This window comes from Vanacampus margaritifer, chromosome 6 (genome assembly GCF_051991255.1).
Source record: "Vanacampus margaritifer isolate UIUO_Vmar chromosome 6, RoL_Vmar_1.0, whole genome shotgun sequence".
Classification (NCBI taxonomy): Eukaryota; Metazoa; Chordata; class Actinopteri; order Syngnathiformes; family Syngnathidae; genus Vanacampus; species Vanacampus margaritifer.
This window is the reverse complement of record NC_135437.1, coordinates 3,072,696-3,094,044: the sequence shown is the minus strand read 5'-3', so window position 1 is coordinate 3,094,044 and position 21,349 is coordinate 3,072,696. Positions and strand designations below refer to the sequence as shown.

The following is a 21,349-nucleotide window of genomic DNA, read 5'->3' as shown; positions in this document are numbered from 1 at the left end:
AGCAGCTTAAAAAAAACAACCTGTTTTTATAATAGCGCATGTGTGTAGGTGTGTTTGCGTGAGCCCATAGCATGCACATGTGTGTGTGTGCGCGCATGTGCGTGTGTGCTTATAGACTATGAGGAGTTATCACCTCGGGTCAAAATCTGCTGGCATTTATCCTAATCTGCAGCTCAGTGAGCACGTATCCTGCTTGTGTGTGCTTATTTGTGAGCGCGTGTATGTGTGTGAGATTTCACAAGAGTCACTGTATGTGCTGGTTGTTATTGGATGTAAACAATGCAGCGTGAATGTGTGTCATTAGCGTGTGCCTGTAAGTGAATCTCGCTGCTAATTAAGAGCTCATTAGTGACACCAGCTCTTTTTGACCAATTAGGCTTAGCCAGCGCTTTTTGTTCTTGCTTTAGTGGTTGAATGCTATTTTATTCATTCCCTTTCTTTTTAACTTCCATCACAGCTCTGGAGGATAGGTTTTTTGTTGTTGGTGGATTATGTTTTGTGTGTAAGCGTGCAATTGTGCATTCTTATGTTATCAAGCTGTTGTCATCGAGTTTTATTCATCTCATTAATAATAGTGCCCTTGAGGTGAAGCACACTGTGACCCTGTTTTCATTGCCACACACACACATACACGCACACTCGCGCGGTTTGAGGCAGTGCCCATCTCATTCAAACCCCCACCCCGCACACCACCCTCACCACCATCTTTTCTTGTGCCCATAAAACGCTTATAATGGCCTACTGAGGATCCAGAGCAAAAATCTAAGCCACAGAAAACAATAGGGGCCGAAAATTGTAAATGTTACATTTGTTCAATATTTACAGTAGCAGATCCCTAGGATGGGTTCCTGATATTGTCTCTATAATGTGTATAAACGTTTTATTCACTGGTTTATAATTCACTCATATACTATGTTGGTGCTATTCAGTTATACACTTGAATAGCTGCAGTCTGTATAGAAACTTTACAGAAATCAAAGAATATTTGACTGAATTAAACAGGTTCAAAGTAATTCCCATATCAGAAACATGTCTTGATAAAGAAAAAATAAGTGACATGAGACTCGAAGGATATGAATTTTTTGCACTTAATAGAGAAAATAAAAAGGGATCGGGTGTTGCAGAATATGTGGACAAAACTTATAGATGCAGTAGAGTTGAATGATTAACTAATATCATAGACAATGTGATGGAATGTCTTACTATTGAAATACATATCAATAATGCACCTAATATTACGATAAGTTGTGTCTATAGGACACCATGATCTTCACTTGACATATTCAATGAAAAACTAGCAGATATGCTCAGTTATACAAATTATTATTTTTTTAAACACACGAATAACATGTGGTGACTTTAATATTGATTTGTTAAATTCAAACGAACATCAGAAAACAACTGATTTCATAAAAAACAATGTATAGTAAATTTTCCCTGCAGTTATAAAACCTAGCAGAATAACAGTTGATAAAGCCACTCCAATTGATAATATATTTATGAATAAAATTGACAATAAAATAGAGAGTGGACTTCTTATAAATGATATAAGTGATCATCTTCCTGGCTTTGTAATCTTACAAAACTGTCACACTGCGGCGAGGTTGTCTTGTCATTTCCTGTTTTATTTTGAAAATTCTGACTCCTTTCGTTTCAGGTCACTTGCTCTTCCTCATGTGGTGTCAGTGTCAACCCTGATTCCTGAGTGTGTCCACCTGTTTCCCATTACCCTCATGTGTTAAATGGTCTGCGTCTCTCCTGTCTTGTGCCAAAGTGTTTTTTTTTTTTGTCAGGGCCACTCAAGCCAGTCACAGTCCTCAGCCTTGTTGCCCTGTCTCTTGTGTGAACTTTTTGGTTTGTAATTTTGTATAGCCACAGTATAGTTTTAGTTAAGGAGTGATATTGTTTTGTTTGTAGTTTAGACATCCTCCCTTTTGGAGCGCCTTTTATTCAATTAAAAATAACTCCTACACTATGTTTCTTAGTGCAGTAAATGAAATTGAAATTTTAAATGTTGTAAAAAACACTCAAAAATAAAAAGTCCACTGATTGCTTTAATATCGACATGACATTAGTCAAAAGCATCATCGAACCTATATCTGTAATTTGTCATGTAAAGCTGGTAAAACCGCTAAAGTCATTCCTATTTATAAAAACTTAGATAGACATGTATTCACTAACTATAGACCAATATCACTTTTGCCACAGTTCTAAAAAAAAAATTTGAGAAACTTTTTCACATAGACTGGACACTTTCATCAAGAAACACAAGCTCTTTAGTGAAAATCAATATGGATTTAGAGAAAAACGATCAACCTCTATGGAAGTCATGGAACTTATAGAAGTATATATAATAAATCATTTACTATTGGGATTTTTATAGATTTTAAAAAAGCATTTGATACTATAGATCATAGTATATTATTGAATAAATTACGGCATAAGAGGCTTAGCATATAAATGGATTAAAAGTTACCTAGATAACAGATATCAGTCTTTGCAGTTCAACAACATTCAATCAAAACAATTGATGATCTTTCACTGCGTTCCCCAAGGGTCAGTGCTTGGCCCTAAGTTATTTATATTATATATAAACAATATCTGCTGTGTCTCCAAAATACTTTAAAATGTTTTGTTTGCTGATGACACAACTCTCTATTGCTCTGTAGAACATTACGGGGAAATTTGATTACGGTGGAAAATGAATTAAAAGCATTAAAAAATTGGTTTGAGACCAACAAATTATCTCTATGTTTAAACAAAACAAAGTTGATGTTTTTTTGCACGAGACAAGTCAAGCACCAAGTCACAATTAGAGTAGATTCTAATGAAATAGAAGAGTTCCGTTCTGTTCCGTTTTGTCTTCAATTCCGCTTATCCGGGGTCGGGTCGCGGGGGCAGCAGCTTTGGCAGGGAAGCCCAGACTTCCCTCTCCCCAGCCACTTCAGCCAGCTCCTCCTCCTAAGGCCAGCCGAGAAACGTAGTCTCTCCAGCGTGTCCTGGGTCGTCCCAGGGGCCTCCCGCCAGTAGGACATGCCCGGAACACCTCCCCAGGGAGGCGTCAAGGAGGCATCCAAACCAGATGCCTGAGCCACCTCAACTGGTTCCTCTCAACGCGGAGGAGTAGCGGCTCGATGCTGAGACCCTCCCGGATGACCGAGCTTCTCACCCTATCTCTAAGGGAGAGCCCGGAGAAGGAAATGAGGAGTGAGGAGGAAACTCATTTCGGCCGCTTGTATCCGGGATCTTGTTCTTTCGGTCACGACCAACAGCTCGTGACCATAGGTGAGGGCAGGAACGTAGATCGACTGGTAAATCGAGAGCAGACAACGAACCGATACAGAGTCCGCATCACTGCAGACACTGCACCGATCCGCCTGTCGATCTCCCGCTCTAACCTACCCTCACTCGTGAACAAGACCCCAAGATACTTGAACTCCTCCACTTGGGGCAGGATCTCATCCCCGACAAGGAGAGGGCACACCACCCTTTTTCGACTGAGGACCATGGTCTCGGATTTGGAGGTGCTGATCTTCATCCCAACCTCTTCACACTCGGCTGCGAACCGCTCCAGTGAGAGCTGGAGATCACGGCTTGAAGAAGTCAACAGCACCACATCATCTGCAAAAAGCAGAGATGCAATGTTGAGGCCACCAAACCGGACCCCCTCAACGCTTCGGCTACGCCTAGAAATTCTGTCCATAAAAGTTATGAACAGAATCGGTGACAAAGGGCAACCTTGGCGGAGTCCAACCCTCACAGGAAACAAATTCAACTTACTGCCGGCAATGCGGACCAAACTCTGACATCGGTCATACAGGGACCAAATAGCCCGTATCAGGGGGCTCGGTACCTCATACTCCCGAAGCACCCCCCACAGGACTCCCCGAGGGACACGGTCAAACGCCTTTTCCAAGTCCACAAAGCACATGTGGACTGGTTGGGCGAACTCCCACGAACCTTGAGGACCCTGCTGAGGGTGTAGAGCTGGTCCACTGTTCCACGGCCGGGACGAAAACCACACTGCTCCTCCTGAATCCGAGATTCGACTTCCCGACGGACCCTCCTCTCCAGCACCCCTGAATAGACCTTACCTGAATAGAAGAGTGTATGAAAATAAATTTCATGGTGTGGTTATCGATGAAAGATTAAGCTGGAAGTCCCACATAGACAATGTTAAAAGGAAAGTGTCCAAAATGTATCCATAACAAAACAAAAGATGTTGTGATTAAAATACATTATCTCGCTCATTACCATATCTAACCTATTGTGTGGAAATATGGGGAAATGCTTACAAAACAAATACTTACCCTCTTTTCAAATTATAAAAAAGAGCACTAAGAGTTATTAACCGATCAAAATATACAGAACCAACAAATTCACTATTTATCAAATTAAACACAATGAAATTTTATGATCTAGTTGAGTTTAAAATTGTTCAAATAATGTACAAGGTACACAACAACCTACTAAGCTGTTTCAGAAACAGTGGCTATGATTTGAGTAGTATACGTGTCTGTAAAAAATTCAAAACAAGAACAAATGTTAAGCAAAGGTGTGTTACAATAATAGGTGTAAATTTGTGGAATAATTTTGGAATTAACCTGAAAAAAGTGTGAATCACTGGTTGTGTTTAGAAGTATGTATAAAAGCAAAGTACAGCAACAATATTTAAATCAGTCAGTACAAATGTAGAAAATAAAGTGCAATTAAAAATGTATGTATGCCTTTGTGCTGATTTATATATCTGTAAAAATGTTTGCTTATCAACTACAATACTGTTGGCATATCTATGCACGTATAAATGCAGCTATTTATGTGTAAGTTTGTGTTTGTTTTTTTTCTTTTGTAAGGGGGTAGGACTCGATAAGTTTTTTACTTCTTCCTACTCCCTTTTGAACAAGCTGTGCTGTGCTAATGACTAATGATGCTTCTATAAGATAGTTTTTTTCCCTCTTCTTTTAAATCTTTTTTCTGCTACTTGTTTATATGTTCATATGTTCAATAAACAAATCAATCAATCAACGGCATATGATAGCGATATAAGGTAGGCCTATGATCAGTGTTGGGAATAAAGACGTTTAGAATAACGGCATTAGGTAACCCCGTTCTTATTTCATAACCGGACTAATCTAACAAATCATTTTCCCATATTTGAAACGCTGTTATTGTTATTGTATGTGAAATGCGTTGCGTTACAAAGTTCCGGTAAGTCCATTCATGAAAATGTCATTTGAGCACAGTAGTGCTGGGCAATATGACGATATTATCGTGAAGACAATAAAAAAATTCTTACCGTGTCATTTTTTCCTATCATGTCTATCGGCATTTGTCACTTACAGAAAACAAATTAGGTGACAGAATGCTTGTTTGATAGATAAAATCATTCAGTTGCATGCTTATTTCACACATAACAGTCAATCATGACATAGTGGTCATAAATTACAAGCTTACGGTGCCAACTATCATCCACCCATCATTATTTCAACCGCTTATAGTCAATAACTAATTAATAGAAAAAAAGGTGGGTAAATGCAAATAACGAAGCCTTTTACTTTAAAAAACTAAAACAATAAACCCGTAATTATTAACAACTGTTTAAAAAAAAAAAAGCCCCCTCAAAGATTGCTGGGTACTCCCTCGCTCCTTTCGGCCAGCACAAGGCTTGAAATCATCTGTTTCGCATAGCAGTTTACGTGTCTACATGGCGTGCATTTTTAGCCTCATTATACAAGGATTTTAAACTTTTTCCAAAAAAATGAACGGCGGGGGCAGCCCAAAAAGCTTCGCTGGGATGTTTACATGGCGGCGTATAAAAGTTGCAAGTACCGACATTCTCACGAAGCGATTACGAGGATTGAGAAAGTGAGAAAGACGGAGAAGCCATACGAACTGTTATGCTAACCGGCTAATGTTATCGTTGACGTGGCAGTAAGTGCTTGTGTGATCGATTACGCTTTTCACAAAAGTCTCGTTGGAACCTCGTTAAAGTGGAGCATGTCCAACTTTGAACAGCACAAGCAGGCAATTTAATGAGTATCTGGAGAGAGAAACTAATGCTACACACTTAGCAAATTCATGCTACACACTTCGGTAAACAGAAAGTGATGTGCTTGTTACGGCGTCATGTACGTCAGCCAAGAGGAGGATTAAACGTTTATTACTATTGATAACCAAGTCAGAATATGGATGGAAATACTAAAGTGAATACAGTTAATATCACTAAATGTTATTTGTTTTGACAATGTAGTCCTGAGTTTTGAATTTGACTTTTGACATCTACACAATAAATGTTCTCAAAATTACATTACACAGTTGAGCTCATCATTTTTTATTATTTGCCTTTTATGTGCCTCTTCTGTTTGCATTTGATCATTTTATATAGCAGCACTACTAATGGATGCATTTCTCATTTGATACACATATGTTTAACGTCACTTAAACATAAGATAAGATAACATAAACAGTCATAGTGTGTTGTAGATTTTTTTTTAAAGGATAACTGAAAATATATCGTGAAATATCGTTATTGTGATATAAAATCTCGTGTTAGAATATTTTTTCCATCTCGCCCAGCACTAGCGCAGTTAGAGGCACTGTTGTTGTCGCATCTCGTCACAATAAAGGTGTCTTGACAGCTGGCCTGCGTAGTGACTTTTATTTTGGAAGTACCGCGGGAAGCGGGTCACGACATGTTTTCCTTCACAATGAACATAATGTTAGCATTTTAGCAAGTCCACGTCCCTCGCCTGGAACTTATTCAGGGTTTGACAACTTTGATAAGACTGACGTGGATCAAAATCTGCCAAAAAACGGCCGCCATGAGGAGTGATTTGTTGACAATATTGTTTCAACAAGAACAATTACAGGACATTACAACTCCAGAAGCATTATGACAGCGATAAAGATAAGTCACATAGCGACACATGCCTAGTGTAATTAATAGCGCCAACAATTGCATTTCTCTTAACCGTCTGTGCTACGAATGTCCACAAATTACATATAGGTGACATATGTGCCACAAATCACCGTATATCCAGTATTTATTTTATTTTTTAAATTTTTATTCTGATTGTTGTAGTAAATGGCAGTAGTAGAACATACAGCATATGGTATCCGTTATTATGGAGTGAGGCATTTGTGTGACATAAATATTCACAAAAATAAATGAAAACACCCTTTATAGCCTGGACATAATTGGAATTCTTTGTATAAAAAATAAATCTATAATAATAATAATGTAAAATATATATATATATATATATATTATATAAAACAATCTTTTTAAATGTAGTAAAATAGTTACTTTGCCTGGGTACTTTTATTATGAAGTAATTCACTTACTAACACAGTTACTTTTATTAGCAAGTAATGAGTAACTATAACTAATTACTTTTTTAAAAGTAACATTTCCAACACTCCCTATGAAATCAACTTTAACATGCAAATTCTAACGAATATGATGATAATATGATTGCTTGAATTTCTGTCTTTGTTCAGGGTCTCACACTGGAGTCAAACCCCAGCTGGCACTGGGAGCATTCAAAAATGAAAAACAGAGCACTAAGAAGCCAAAGAAAACCAACAAGTGGGAAGTAAAAGAGTCAGCAATCCACCACGTGGCATCCTCACTCTATCATTACAGGCCCTGACCACTTGTTTTCGTCGCCATGCTCCGCAAAATTCCCGCCAAAGAATCCAGTCGACACTTTCACCTCGGTTTGCGCTAAGCTGTGCCATTACAATTTCATGCAGCACCCCGCTGTTTGCTTGTTAAATGACACTTTAGCAGCTCCAAACTGCAAGACACACTTTGCTTTCAAGTATGCTTAGGAATTGCTATTTGCTCGAGTCTGGTTGAATGCAGTTGAACGACAAGAATATTTTCTGCGTGTGAGCCTCAGGTGCGTGCGTGCGTGCGTGCGTGCGTGCGTGCGTGTGTGCGTGCGTGTGTGTGCGTGTGTGTGTGTGTGTGTGTGTGAGAGAGAGCGCCTTCACGTGACGTGCCATAAATCACATGCCATGGTGTCCTTGCAGCACTAACACATATCATAGAAATCAATGCGGAGGTCAAGTTGAACAGGGCGAGCCAGAGGCTGAAAACAGCACAGCAGCCAATAAAGATGACCCACCAGCACACACGTCAACAACAGCAACAGATAAAATAACATGCACACAGTTCACACATACAAATACATACATGCACTGAAATACAAATGTCAATTTATTATTTTTTTTTTCTGTGGCCCCTGTGCTCTTTGTATTGCTATTTACTTTAATTTAATTTAATTTTGTTTTATTTTATTATGTCAGGATGGCAGTTGAGCAGTTTGGATGGATGGATGGATGGGATGGATGGATAGATATGTCGAGGGTTATACAAAAAATAATCAGAAGACATACTAAAAAATGGACAAGGACAATACTATGATACATAACAATATACATAATAATAGATTTAAATAACACAATATTATTATTATTGTTATTACATTAATTAAATAATACAAAAAATATAAAACTTTATTGCCCATAAAATGCACAGGAGCTTTCACACGGACGATAAATCCATTTTCTGGTTTAGGCGAGCAAAACACAAGAAAAATTTACAGTCCACATACTGTATATTGTGTTTTACATCATTACTTAGCCTTCATTCAAGTATCACAGATACTTGTGGATGAAATAGCAAAGCTTATAGTAAAAATGTACGTAAGGGGGAACACCTCGCCAGGTCCTTTCAAGTGAAAGCGAGTGAGTCTCGTCAGTCAACATATCCCCTTTTTTTGTTTATTGTAGACCACATCCTCTTTCGTAGCAAACTCTTTAGGGCTGTCAGTCAAGAAACATGGGGATATACTGAAATTTAATTTTGTAATGTGTTAATTTGTATGAATATCACTCTATAATATTAATATCGCTGGCATTGGGCCAAAATCTCGTATATCCAAAATATATATATAAAATAAAACCAGCCCTCGAGGTCCAGGATTGCCCACCTCTGGCTATAACTGGTAAAAAAATTTTTTAAAAAATGTCAATACTGTATGACATTTTTGCACTCTCCTGTCATACTCCATATTGCTAGCAACGCAAAACTGTACAAGCCCTGACATCTGTCTGCTACTAGTTATACTAAAACACTCAAAAACCTTTGTATATGAACACACACAAAAACTAATTGTAGCAAACTAGAAAAGACTGTACATGCTGTATTATCTGTATACATGCATGTGCCTTTAAGAGGCGGGGCTTGACGGGTTACATGTGATGTTGGCAAGTCTGTATATGAGTGTCTAGATGTTAACTAGAAGTTTATAATGTCACTAGTAGCGCAGAGTTTTTAATTGTTGTTAATCAATTTATTGATATCCAAGTCAAAGTAGTGGGCAAAACATTACTAGTAAGTTTCAGTTGCTCTACTAATGCCCCGAATTCTCTCACTAGTGAGGACAAAGAGCGTACAAGTTAATTATTGAACAAATTGTCAAATGGTTTATATGAAGCAAAGCATAGGATGCTTGAAAAACGTGACAAAAGCATGTTTCATAGTGAGATTACACACACCACACAATTACACTCTACACTACACATGCATACAAATGCAAACAATGACAAAGCTTGACATAATCACAGTGCTCTAATCATTTATGACAGCAGATGTATAATTCAAAAATCAGCATGAAAGATTCACAAGGCACAGTACATTGTTTAATCTTCCCCCCCACCTCCACTAATATCCACACACACACACACACGCACGCACAAACACGCACACACACGCCTCTCTTAGTACAACAGCAGGGGGTTTACTCATCACACAACATAAAGGGTGAAAGGGAAACCTGTCGTAAAGGTCCTCTTCAGTTATGTCTCTCCCACCATTTTTTTAAGACCTCAGTTTCCACTCCTTCCCTCTCGCCTTGTCATGAGGATTGTTATCATCCTGATTTCGCTTTTCACACCCGCTCTCTGTCTTGTATGAGCACCTCTACCAGTTCACATACAGAAGAGTCAAAATCACTCGCATACTGTACTTAAGTAGAAGTAAAGCTGTTTTGCGTTGAGATAAGAGTGACCCAACATACAAGTTTTTTGAGATACGAGATTTGGCCAATTTTTTTGGGACTTACGATCACAAACTTGCGATATGAGTGGTGTATCGTGGTAAGTTCAGTTTAAACCACGTCACAAGGCTGTTTAATTATAAAACAGACAATTGCATGTCATACAGTAAATTTAAAGGTTAAGTACCACTGATTGTCACACCCATCTAAATGGTGTGAAATTTGTTCTCACATTTTAATCCATCCACTGAGGGAGCGGTGAGCAGCAGCATTGGCTTGCCAGGATCATTTGGTGATCTTACCCCCCAATTCCAATCTATAATGCTGAGTGTCAAGCAGGGAGGCAAATGGGTCCCATTTTAATAGTCTTTGGTAAGACCAGCCGGGGATTGAACCCAAAACCTACCAGTCTCAGGGTGGACACTCTACCACTAGCTCACTGAGCTGGTGGCTGGTATTTTGTGTATTTAAAAACAACATAGCTTGTGAAGAAGCTCGCCTACCCTGATGCTAACAAACAATGCAAAACTCCATTAACATGCTAATGGTTAGCATAGTTTCAGTTTTAGAAGCAACGTCAGAAACAGTGGAGCAACACATGTAGACAGCAGATAATAATAATACTCTTAGGCATATAATCTTTTTTCTTTAGGAAAAATGACAAATATTGCAGTAGCAGTAGAAAGAAAGTAGCCGCAGAAGACTATGCTTCGTTTCAATCTGCACAGTATCACACTGCTTCCTGGTGGCCAAGTAGGGCACAACAGAAGAAGAAGCACAATTAAATGGATAGCAGCATTAAATCATGACGCACAAACTTAAGTACAATATTACAGAGTGTTGTTGTTTAAAAAATAATAAGAATAATAATAACACAAAATGCTTGGCTTGTTTTAGTGTGGGCTGGAACAGATTGATGGTATTTCTATTCATTTCAATTGGGAAAGATCATTTGAGATATGAATGTTTTAAAGTAGAAGTAAAGAACCCAAAAATGTCTTCACAAAAATATGTTACATGGGTCCCCACTACCCTAATCACGGCATTCTGATTAGGATTGCATTTGTGAAATATGAGTAAAGGAGCAAAATCCACCTGTTTTATCCATCTCAGGGGGGCGGGGGGCATTTTGTTACTGGAAAATGACATGACAGTTGTTCAGGTAAAACCCTATCACGGTTTAGTTTCAGAAAAGAAATGAGCTGTGATTGGTCATCACACTTGTTCTCACGTACACTGTTGAAACACATGAAAACCTTCAGGAAGGCTGCATTCAACTAACTCTCAAGTCATTGCATCCGGCAAGGAGATTATATTGTCATTAATGTGTTTGTCATATTAGAACATCAACACTACCGATCTGGGTGATGATAGGAACTTGTTCTAACCCCCCCCCCCCCTCCCCCCAACAATTACATTATTTTATTTTATTTAATATCTCAGTGAATAATGCAATGAGACATATCAGTGCCTAATAATTCTAAGCCGGTGTTTGAATCTCAGTTCCGGCCTTCCTGTGTGAAGTTTAAATGTTCTTTGTGTACTACAAATATTGCTTTATAGTTTTACCCAGCTGACACGTTTTACTGAATATGTAAACATATGTAAAACTGTTTGTTTTTTTTACGCTACAAAACTTGTTGTGCTGTGTTTCATTCCCATTTTAGATTCTGACACTTGCAATTTATTAGCAACTGAGCCCAAAAAAAAGAAGAAGATTCATTTGAATTCGACAGAATGGCTCTCATGTCCAGCTCAAGGCCTATGTGCTGGTATATTTTTTGACCACAATTAATTACTATCAAAGTCAGAGGGAGTAGGAAGTATGATTTAAATAGAAAAAAGTGCAGCACTAGTAAGGTTTAACTGCATATTTGTGTGCATATACTAGTGCATTGAAATGTCTTACTGGAGAGTAAGCAACCATAATAGTACATATTGTAGATATCAAGAAAATGCTCAAACGATTTTCCATAAAGCTAAACTGGGTGCTACTAGTACAAACAGAGGAGATGATATTTGACAGAGGAGGTGATATTTGATCCAAAAACTGTTGGTGACCACAGGCCAGTCGTCATTAAAAGCAATCACATCAGCCAGGTGGGTTCATACAGGTATCTGGGGGTCCACATTGACAACACACTCAGCTGGAGGGTACATGTTGGAAGTCTCTGCTCCAAACTCCAACAGCGTCTCTATTTCCTACGCAGACTTAGGGTCTATGGAGTGGAGCAGAGGATCATGCTGTTGTTCTACCGGGCTGCATTGGAAAGTATCACAGATACGGCATTGCGGCCTGGTATGGCAACCTGACTGTGCAGTCAAGGTCACAGATTGCCGGTCTGGTGACTGCCATGAAGATCATGGGGGTCAGGAATCATCGTTCCCTACAGATGCTTTATGAGCGGTCCGTCACCGGACTGACACAGAAAATTGTTAATGACCCGACTCGCATTCTGCATCATGAGTTCCAGCTACTGCCTTCCAGCAGGAGATTCAGGGCCCCCAGAACCAGGCTGAACAGCTACAAGAACTCATTCCTGCCGACATCCATCAAACTGCTTAACAACTGACATTAACTCAGTACAATAAAATATATGGTGCAATGTTGTGTGTGTGGAATGTATGCAGCCGTGCTGTACATACTCATGTGTATATATATACTGTATATATATATTTATATAAAGGAGTGTGTGTGTGTATATGGGTGTGTGCAGTCCTCATGTATGTACTTCTCTACACATGTATACTTCTGTGAAGACTTCTGGGAAGTCTTCGACTTATTGCTGCACTTCTTATTTAATCTTAATTTTATCTCTTTCTATTCTGTTGTTTTCTCTTTACTGTAAACTGCAGCTGGACGGAGGAAAAAGTTCCCCACGGGGAAAATAAAAGTATATCGTATCGTATCGTAAACAGTGACACTATAAAAGCACACTTTTGCCCAAAGTTGTGCTGCCCTGCAGAAATCAATGGGGAAACGTAATCATTCCACTAGTGCACTCCAGTCATATCACTAGTGTGCTGAACACCGTAAGTGACCCAAGAATAAGAACTAGACGTACCTGGGAGGTAGAAGTGAGGCGCCTTTAATCCGAACATGCCTCCGTTCCAACTGGAAGTGGGGGTCAGGTTAAAGAGCTCGTCGTTGGCTGTTCGTCATCCGCCACTGCCCCCGCGCCTCTTCTCGCTTTGTGGGTCTCACAGGGCTGACGAGGAGGTCAGAGGAGGTGAGAGGTCAACCTCTGTCTACTCCCCTTTGCCCCTGGTAGACTTAACCTGCTTTGGGCTAAAACAAGGTGGAAGACTAGTGACGGACTCCGGGCTGAGAACAAGCGGCTGTGTTATCATTCCTCCCTTTGACTGTCCGTGAGGAAGAGAAGATGATTGAAAATGAAAAGAAAGTGAAGAAGCTTCTGCACGGTTTGGTCCTTCCTCTCTATTCATTCAGCGGCTTTTTGCATTCACGCTTTTTTCCTGGCTCCCACTCCCCGTATTTTCTGGCATTAATCTCCTTCCTTTTGCTTCTTCTGCCCCACTAGTGACTGCTTAGCTCAGCGGGCACCCAAGAAGAGGAGTAGGAAGAGAAAAAAGAGGGAAAAAAGAGGAGGAGAAGCACAAGACGGACCAGTGAGGGAGAGATGAATGAGTTTGTGTGTCTGGAAGGCGAGGAATGATACTGCTGTGTGTGTGTGTGTGTGAGTAAAAGCGGTTGGGTGAGAGGAAGAGGAAGTGATTCGAGCGAGAGAGGGTGTTGATGCACTTCTCATTATCAGTAGATTGGACGGGTGCCTGAGTGACAGCTGATTCATCATGGGAGGGAGAGAGAGAGAGAGAGAGAGAAAGAGAGAGTGTGTATCAGTAACCTCTCCCATCTTCTTCTTGTTTTTTGCTCTTCCTTCTCAACCTGCAGTCTACTGCTGCTTTAGACCGAGTGGATGGGATCTGCAAAACACACACACCATTGCTAGACAGGCCCCATACTGTATGACATATCTAGTTAGCCGGGCTTTCTGTCAATTAGAGTCCACTCGAACCTCAGATCAGATCCCATCTACCGCCAATCAGACTCCATTTTATCAGCATCAGACACATGGCGTCACGAGGCGGTGGTGGAGAGTCTGTGCAAGATGGTGGTAAGAAAGTGATTCCATGCGAGGCGGCAGAACCACTCCGTCCCCACCTCCACCTTCCTCAAAGTATTATTTTTTTAACACCTCTTATCTACCTATCTATGTGTCCTTTTTTACAGTGGAATTCAACGCCCCAAATAATTATTTACAATAATATGTTCTATCCTATGATGGCGTATTCGGGCCATAATATATATATATTTTAAGTTAAAAGTACCACTGATTGTCACACCCACTTAAGTGGGGCGAAATTCGCTTTCCGCATTTGACCCATCCCCTGAGGGAGCGGTGAGCAGAAGCAAGGGCCGCGCTCTGGAGTCATCAGGTGATCTAACCCCCCAATTCCAAACCTTTTAGAGTGCAGGGGCAATATTCCAAGAAAAAAAAACTCACAAATTTGCCACTTTATAAAGTGTCACATTTGCGAGAAAAAACATTCAGAAATGTGCGACTTAAAAAAAAACATACTGAAACTTATGAGAAATACACGTAGCGTAGTTATAGTCTAATGTGAGGTTTCATTGGTGGTAAATGGGACACTGTTTATAAAATGAAAAGGCAGGATGGAGACGGGTTCATTCTTAAAACTTTACTTGTCATGACAGCTAGAGCGACAACATTTCTTGATCAGCACCTGACTAAACACTAACCAATCAGAAGCTAGCTAGCATACTTTAGGTAAATGCAAGTGAATGACGGAGAGCAGTAGATTCGACATATCAGCTTAGCAACTTGTACAAAAAAATACCAAAATGTATGAATGTGTAAATAATAATTCTGGAAACAGGAATGTAAAGTAAATATAAATTTTAACAAATTAATTTAAATACTTGATTCTCAGGGTGTGGATCTTCTTTGTCGCTGGCAGCACCCAACGCTTCAAAATGCGAATGCTTAACATCATATGGTTAAAGCCATTACTATCGCCCAAAAAGTATTGGCTGTAGTATGCTATGCAAATTTCTCATAAGTTTCTGAGTTTTTCTCTCGCGAATCTGCCACTTTATAAAGTCACAAATTTGCCAAAAATGTGTGATTTTTTTTCTCTGAATATTGCAGACACCCTCTAAAATATATATTTATACGTGGCCGTCGTGGTCCTAATACGCCATCGTACTATCCAGCCCCACTAGTCTAAACATTCTGAATAATATTATGTTTGTGGAATATGAAGCAAAATCCGCCCATTTGTATCCATCTCAGAGGGCGGCCATTTTGCCACTTGATGTCAAGTGAAAATGACATCACAGTTGCTTAGGGCTCATGTAATAACCAACCACGGCTCAGCACGTCACTTCACCAAACTCAGAAAACAAGTGAGCCATAGACGTTGTCAGAAGTAGGCCTAGTGATAATTGCTGTTGCTTTTTAAACATGCTAAGTTAACTAGCCGTGTTAGTGGCAAGAACCAATCAAGCATCCATTTAATACCACTCGACTTGTACTTTTTTTTAACACAAGTATATGTACTTCATCGTATGAGTACTTTTGCTATTTCTGACGATTAATAAAAGTTTTATAATGACAAGTGGAGTGTAGATAATTTTTGTTTAAATTACTTCCTTTGACAACATTTTGCGTTATTTTTTTCCATGTCAATTTCCTGTGCAGGTTAATAATGGCCATGTGTCCTAATACTTTTTTCCATACAGCTGTATAGCGTTTGATAAGCAGTTGTGGGATCAGTTGCAACAACACGTTAGCCAACCACAAACTGACAACGGCGGCCCAATGTTGAGGGGAGATAAAGCAAAAGGAGGAAACTGTGAAAAGGATGAAGCTGTGGTGCGCAGGAGGCAGAAGTACTCACACTCTGCACTTAAGTAGAAGTATACTTGTATTAACAAAAATACTGATAAAAGCAGGAAGGACCGACCTCCTTATTTAGAAAGTATGAAAGTGCAACAACTTAAGCTCGCATGTCAAGGTGCCAGTGTACTTTCTAGAGACCTCTGAACTCCAACTGGAGACAGTCTGGGCAGCCTAGCCCATGCCGGTCACGCTCTGCTGCAGCGAGGTCAAGAGAGGAACAGGAGGAGCGACAGCACAACGCGCCATGATTACAGACAACAACCAATAACGAGCGAGCACCCCTGACCTTATCGCCGTGGAAACACTGGGGAAGGCCTGTCACCGAGTGAGTCGTATAAGTCAATCTATCACGAGCAAGAGTAGGGGGAGAAGAGCGACTCATGATGAGGTTAATAAAACCTTTAAATAATTTTCCCCCTGCTCTCCCACCTTCAAAACAGACGCCGTCACAGACTTGTGAAGCCACCCAGACCCGCCCACCCCCCATCCCAACTTCCTTGCCTCTCTATCACTTGCCTGTCCGATGCATGCTGTGGCAGAATAAGAGACGACACTACAGTCCCTGCAGTAACCAGGGGCTGCCATCAGCACTTAAATATTTCTACCCCCATCGCACACACACCGCTCCCCACCACCCTCCCTACTATTTTTTCTCTGTCTCTCGCCCACCACTGACAGGCCACCACAGAGAGAAGATGACAAACACAAGCAGCCAAATGATGAAGAAAAGACAAAGCCTCACATCTTCCCCTACTTCCCCCTCTATGTTCCCGCTACCCCCACACACTCTCATCCAAGCCCGTTGACCCCCCCTCCACACAAGTGAGTTAGCGATCATCATTATCTAGCCAGTCACTCTTGTACCATCCATGTGTGCCTGTTAGTAAATATATTTGTCATTCGCAATGTTAGCACAGCAGACATTAATAGAGCCGGCACGCAGTAAGGAAAGAAGATTAAAAGATGGAGGAGGAAGGAAGGAAGGAGGAAAGGGTGCAAGACTGGGGAGGGGGGCAGGGAGGGGGTGATGTGATACTGCATTATATCAAATATAATTGTCAGAGGAGGTCACCATGCATATATTTTATATAGAATCACCAATCGTTCTCATCATCTTCCCGGTCTGCTGCATAGCAAGACATTTAATTAGACACTGATGTGTTTGTAAAAAATCAAAGAAGGAAGGTGAAAAAGTAGGCAAGAACTTAAATGAAAGTCAATAGACAACAGTGTTAGACATGGCGGCAAAGCATTGTGGCAGAAGTGCTTTCGCACGGCGGCCATAATAACACCCTTAACAGTCCATACTTATTGAGGTTTGGATGGCTTTTTGTTGATCATGTGCGCAAATGTTTAAATGAAGGCTAAACGTGCAAAAAAAACAATGCAAAACAGTCTTAACCCCTGGGCGTTATTTGACCATTTTTTGGCTTTTTGTTGGTTCTGACCAAGCCATTTCAAAATAAAATAACGCCCAGGGGTTAAACTGGAAAATTGTTTTTAATCTAGGGTTACTCCTTTAGTAATATTGATATTGTAGATATCAGGCTTGGATTCAATGATTCCTGCTCCCTTTCAAACATGAACATTGGGTGATGGCAAATGTAACTTGTTTCACAGCTTGTTTCACAGCTTGTTTCGCTTGTTCTTTTTCTCCCTTTCTTTCTTTCTTTTTTTTAATAAAGATTTGAGAGATTTAGATTTTTTTTAAATGATGGGAGGATAAACGGACAAATAAATGGATGGATGGATGGATGGATGGAACATGAGCTGATGATGAACGGATGGATGGACGGATGGAACTGGAGCTGATGATGTATGATGGATGGAGGTGGAGAGGAGGGATGCTGGATGGAGGGGTAGATAGATGAATGCAGGAATATATGATAGTTTAAGATATGAGAGATCCTTGGATGGCTAGAGAAACTGGCGTACAGAGGATGGGCGGGCGGAAGGAAAGGCAGACAGAGACAGGCAGATGGATCATAGACAGACAGACAGACAGACAGACAGACAGACAGACAGATAGATAGATAGATAGATAGATAGATAGATAGATAGATAGATAATTTTCCATCCATCCATTCATTTTCCATTTACTAAAAATAATTGTCAAAGGCACAATAGTCCCATCCATGTGATAGCCTTCATCCTGTGAAAGGTCACGGGGAAGCTAACCCCTGACGGAACTGATTAAGAAGTGTGTCCCAGCACTTTAGTTCGCGCCTTTTAGCAGGCCCAGTGCATGTATTGATCCAGCAGTGACAAACAGGAGGGTATAAATAGCTTATAGAGGCTCCTCACAATGAAGCTTGCTCGTTGTCTACACAGAAGACATAAAAGGATACAAAAGAAGGTAGTTGAGGCATTTAAAAAAAATACTGTGGCACCTTGGCTTACAATTTTAAAAAAATAAATTGCGATCAAGCTCAGAAGTCAGTTTACTAGTAAATCAAATAATTTTCCCTATTGAAATGAATGACAAGCACTGATAGAAAATTGGATGAATTGATTGATGACTCCCATCAGTCAATCCGTTGATTTTCCCCCCTACGCCACTAATTTGCCATCGACATGGTGGACAGAGTTTAGTTTTGAACTTCGCCCAGTACATTTCACACCCGGCATTATAACCACGGGAGCCCACCCCTGATATCCTCTGACCCGCCTGTGTGACCTTTAAATACACGTCTGTTCCAACGGATGATTTGTGACCTCAGCCAAACATAAATCACTCCCATGGAATACGGTTCGACTTGTTCATTGTTACCAAATTATTCCACGTATGTGTCATGCTTCCTCAATAGACTCACTTGATATTGCAGATGCATTTATGCAAAAAAGTGTCTCTGTTTAGTTCTTGTTTTACACATTGTTGTCCCAGAAAACGAATTAGCTGAGCCGTTAAAATTAGGGTGACCATATTCACATTTCCAAAAAAAAGAGGACACTTGCCCCGGCCTTCAAATTGTGGTACCAGTCGCAGTTACACAGCGTACTTCTACCTTCTATTTGTCACGCAATGCCAACCGGACATGTCCATGAATTTATGAAACCTTGGACGCCAGAAACAGGACGTAAGAAAATGGTCTGTCCTCCCAAATAAAGACGTTTGGTCACCCTACGTTAAATAACAGATCACTCGTCGTGCCGCTACTATAATCAATCATTGTTTTAATGGATTTTACTGTCCAAATTCACCTGAGTTCAAGTAATATTTGTTGTCCCGCAGAGCAGAGACAATTCAGTAGGCCTATATTCTTTTGAGCACTGTTGTATGCCCCGTTTTTATTTGTTGTTGCTCCTTGTGTCTTATAGTAATAGTTGTTTGAAGGTCTTCAATTACTATAAAATCTATGCCAATTTCTGTGAGCCCATTTAAAGCATTTTGCATCATGTTAAGCCCCTATCCCACTTAACTGCGAACATTGCCGAACGCTGCGAATGTTGAATTCGCAAAATATGTGTTTGTTGTCTCTGTCAGTTTATGATGTAAAAGCGACATTTGAGACAATGCGCAAATTAACCTAGAATTTGAGTCAAGTTGAACCACACAATAGATTAAAATTATAATTTTTCGTTTCCTTTTTATTAGAGGATGTAATTATTAGACATTTTTGTTCAGTCAGTCATTGCCGTGACGTGTTTGCGTGCAAGCAACTCCTGGTCATTCTGGACTTATTTCCTGGTCTAATTTTGTGCTATTAAAATGAGTAGGCCTATGTGTTGTCAAGTATGTTGCCATAATTTAGATATCACTCATATTTTTCATATTCTTCCTTTTAGAAAGAAAGGGGGGGGGGAAGACATTTGTAGACGTGACTGCAGCGGAATGCGACACAACCAATTATGTGCAACCAGCCCTAGTGGTATTATGAATGAAAACCATGACTGATTGTCCCCAAAATTTTTGAGTGCATGTGCAAACATATGTTAATCTTTGTCTAAAAATATTAGAACAAAGCTTGCAATAATTTGGATAATATTTAAGACGGAAATGCTGCCGCACATTCATATAATAATAATAATTATTATTATTATAATAATTATTATAATAATTAAACCTTTTTTTTTTTTTCTCAGCGAGTCAGATGCCATTGATAGAGCCTATATATTCCCGCGCGGCAACATCTGCATGCATTTTGGAGGAATATCACCCATTTTCACCCTGCTTGACTGTCAGCGCTGCCCATGGTGGGCACATTGAGCAATTGGAAAACATGAAATACAAACTACAAAATATGTTCAACACATATCTCCAAACTAGCTTTTTGTTTTTTGTTTTTGAAATATGATTTCAATGCTTGCGCACATCTTCAAACAGCGCGCTCCACCTGAAAACAAACACTCTCTCACCGTAGCATATGAGCGTCAGAGTGAATTTATGAATGGGACCTCGGAAAGAACTTTGCCAACACATTCATGGCAAATAACGATGAATTACGACGGGATTACGAGCAAATGCGCATGTTGGTGAAACAATGGATTCCAAAGGAAATTTTGAACATGTTCAAAATTTTGAACATGTTCAAAATGTTCTTATGATAATGGCGACAACTACGAATAACTCCAAACACAAATGCGACATATTCCAATTCGAACCCTGTCAAACTTTGGCAAAACGCAACTTTAGCATCGGTCGGCAATGCTCGCAACTCAGTGGGATAGGGGCTTTACAAGCTAGCAGAACGATCATCAGATTTGGTGAACATTTTAGTGTTAGGCAAGTTTAATTCTATGGTTTTACGTGTCAGTCAACTTGGAGTGGCAAGCAGCTTGATGCAAGCCCGGTTTGGCTCTTATTTGAAGAACTGTGAGAGCAAGTCTTGTTTAATTTCAAATTGTCTAGCTTTTTTTGAGAACTTAAGTGTTAAAATAATTTAAAAAGTAGGTTTTAATAAGTTTAAGTGAGCTTTAATAAGTTTAAATGTGTTTAAAGTGTGCAATAGTGGCAAAACTATTTAATAAAAAAAAATATATATTATATGGTCACTCAATGTTGCATAGTTTTACCTATCAAGGGTAGGTCTATAATGTATTCCCATAGCGCTAAATGTGGGTTCAGTGTGCACATATAATGGATTAAAGTCAATAGTAACACCTTTTGTTATTTATTTATTCATTTATTTATTTATTACCAATCCAAACACGCTAATAAATGAGGTGAAAATAGGGGGATACTGGGAAAAATATATTTTTTTAATTTTGAAGAATAAATAAAATAAATTGAATCCGCAAGTAAGCAAATCCGTAGGTGCCAAACTGTGAGAAAGCTTTATTATTTTTTAAAGAAAATAATTATCATGTTCCCTTCCATTTCCATGCTCTTGATCATCA

At 39.7% G+C, this 21,349-nt stretch overlaps 1 protein-coding gene across 2 annotated transcripts in view; it reads right to left on the bottom strand.

The window, feature by feature from the left end:
* LOC144053471 (genetic suppressor element 1-like) overlaps positions 1-13,757 on the bottom strand; it is an 83,298-nt gene extending 69,541 nt beyond the window's left edge. For both annotated transcript variants that reach the window (XM_077567943.1, XM_077567949.1), the window contains exon 1: positions 13,133-13,757. In XM_077567943.1, the coding sequence (XP_077424069.1) occupies positions 13,133-13,169 (37 nt within the window). In that variant the 5' untranslated portion in view covers positions 13,170-13,757. The remainder of the gene's footprint in view (positions 1-13,132) is intronic.
* Between the last annotated feature and the right edge of the window lie 7,592 nt (positions 13,758-21,349).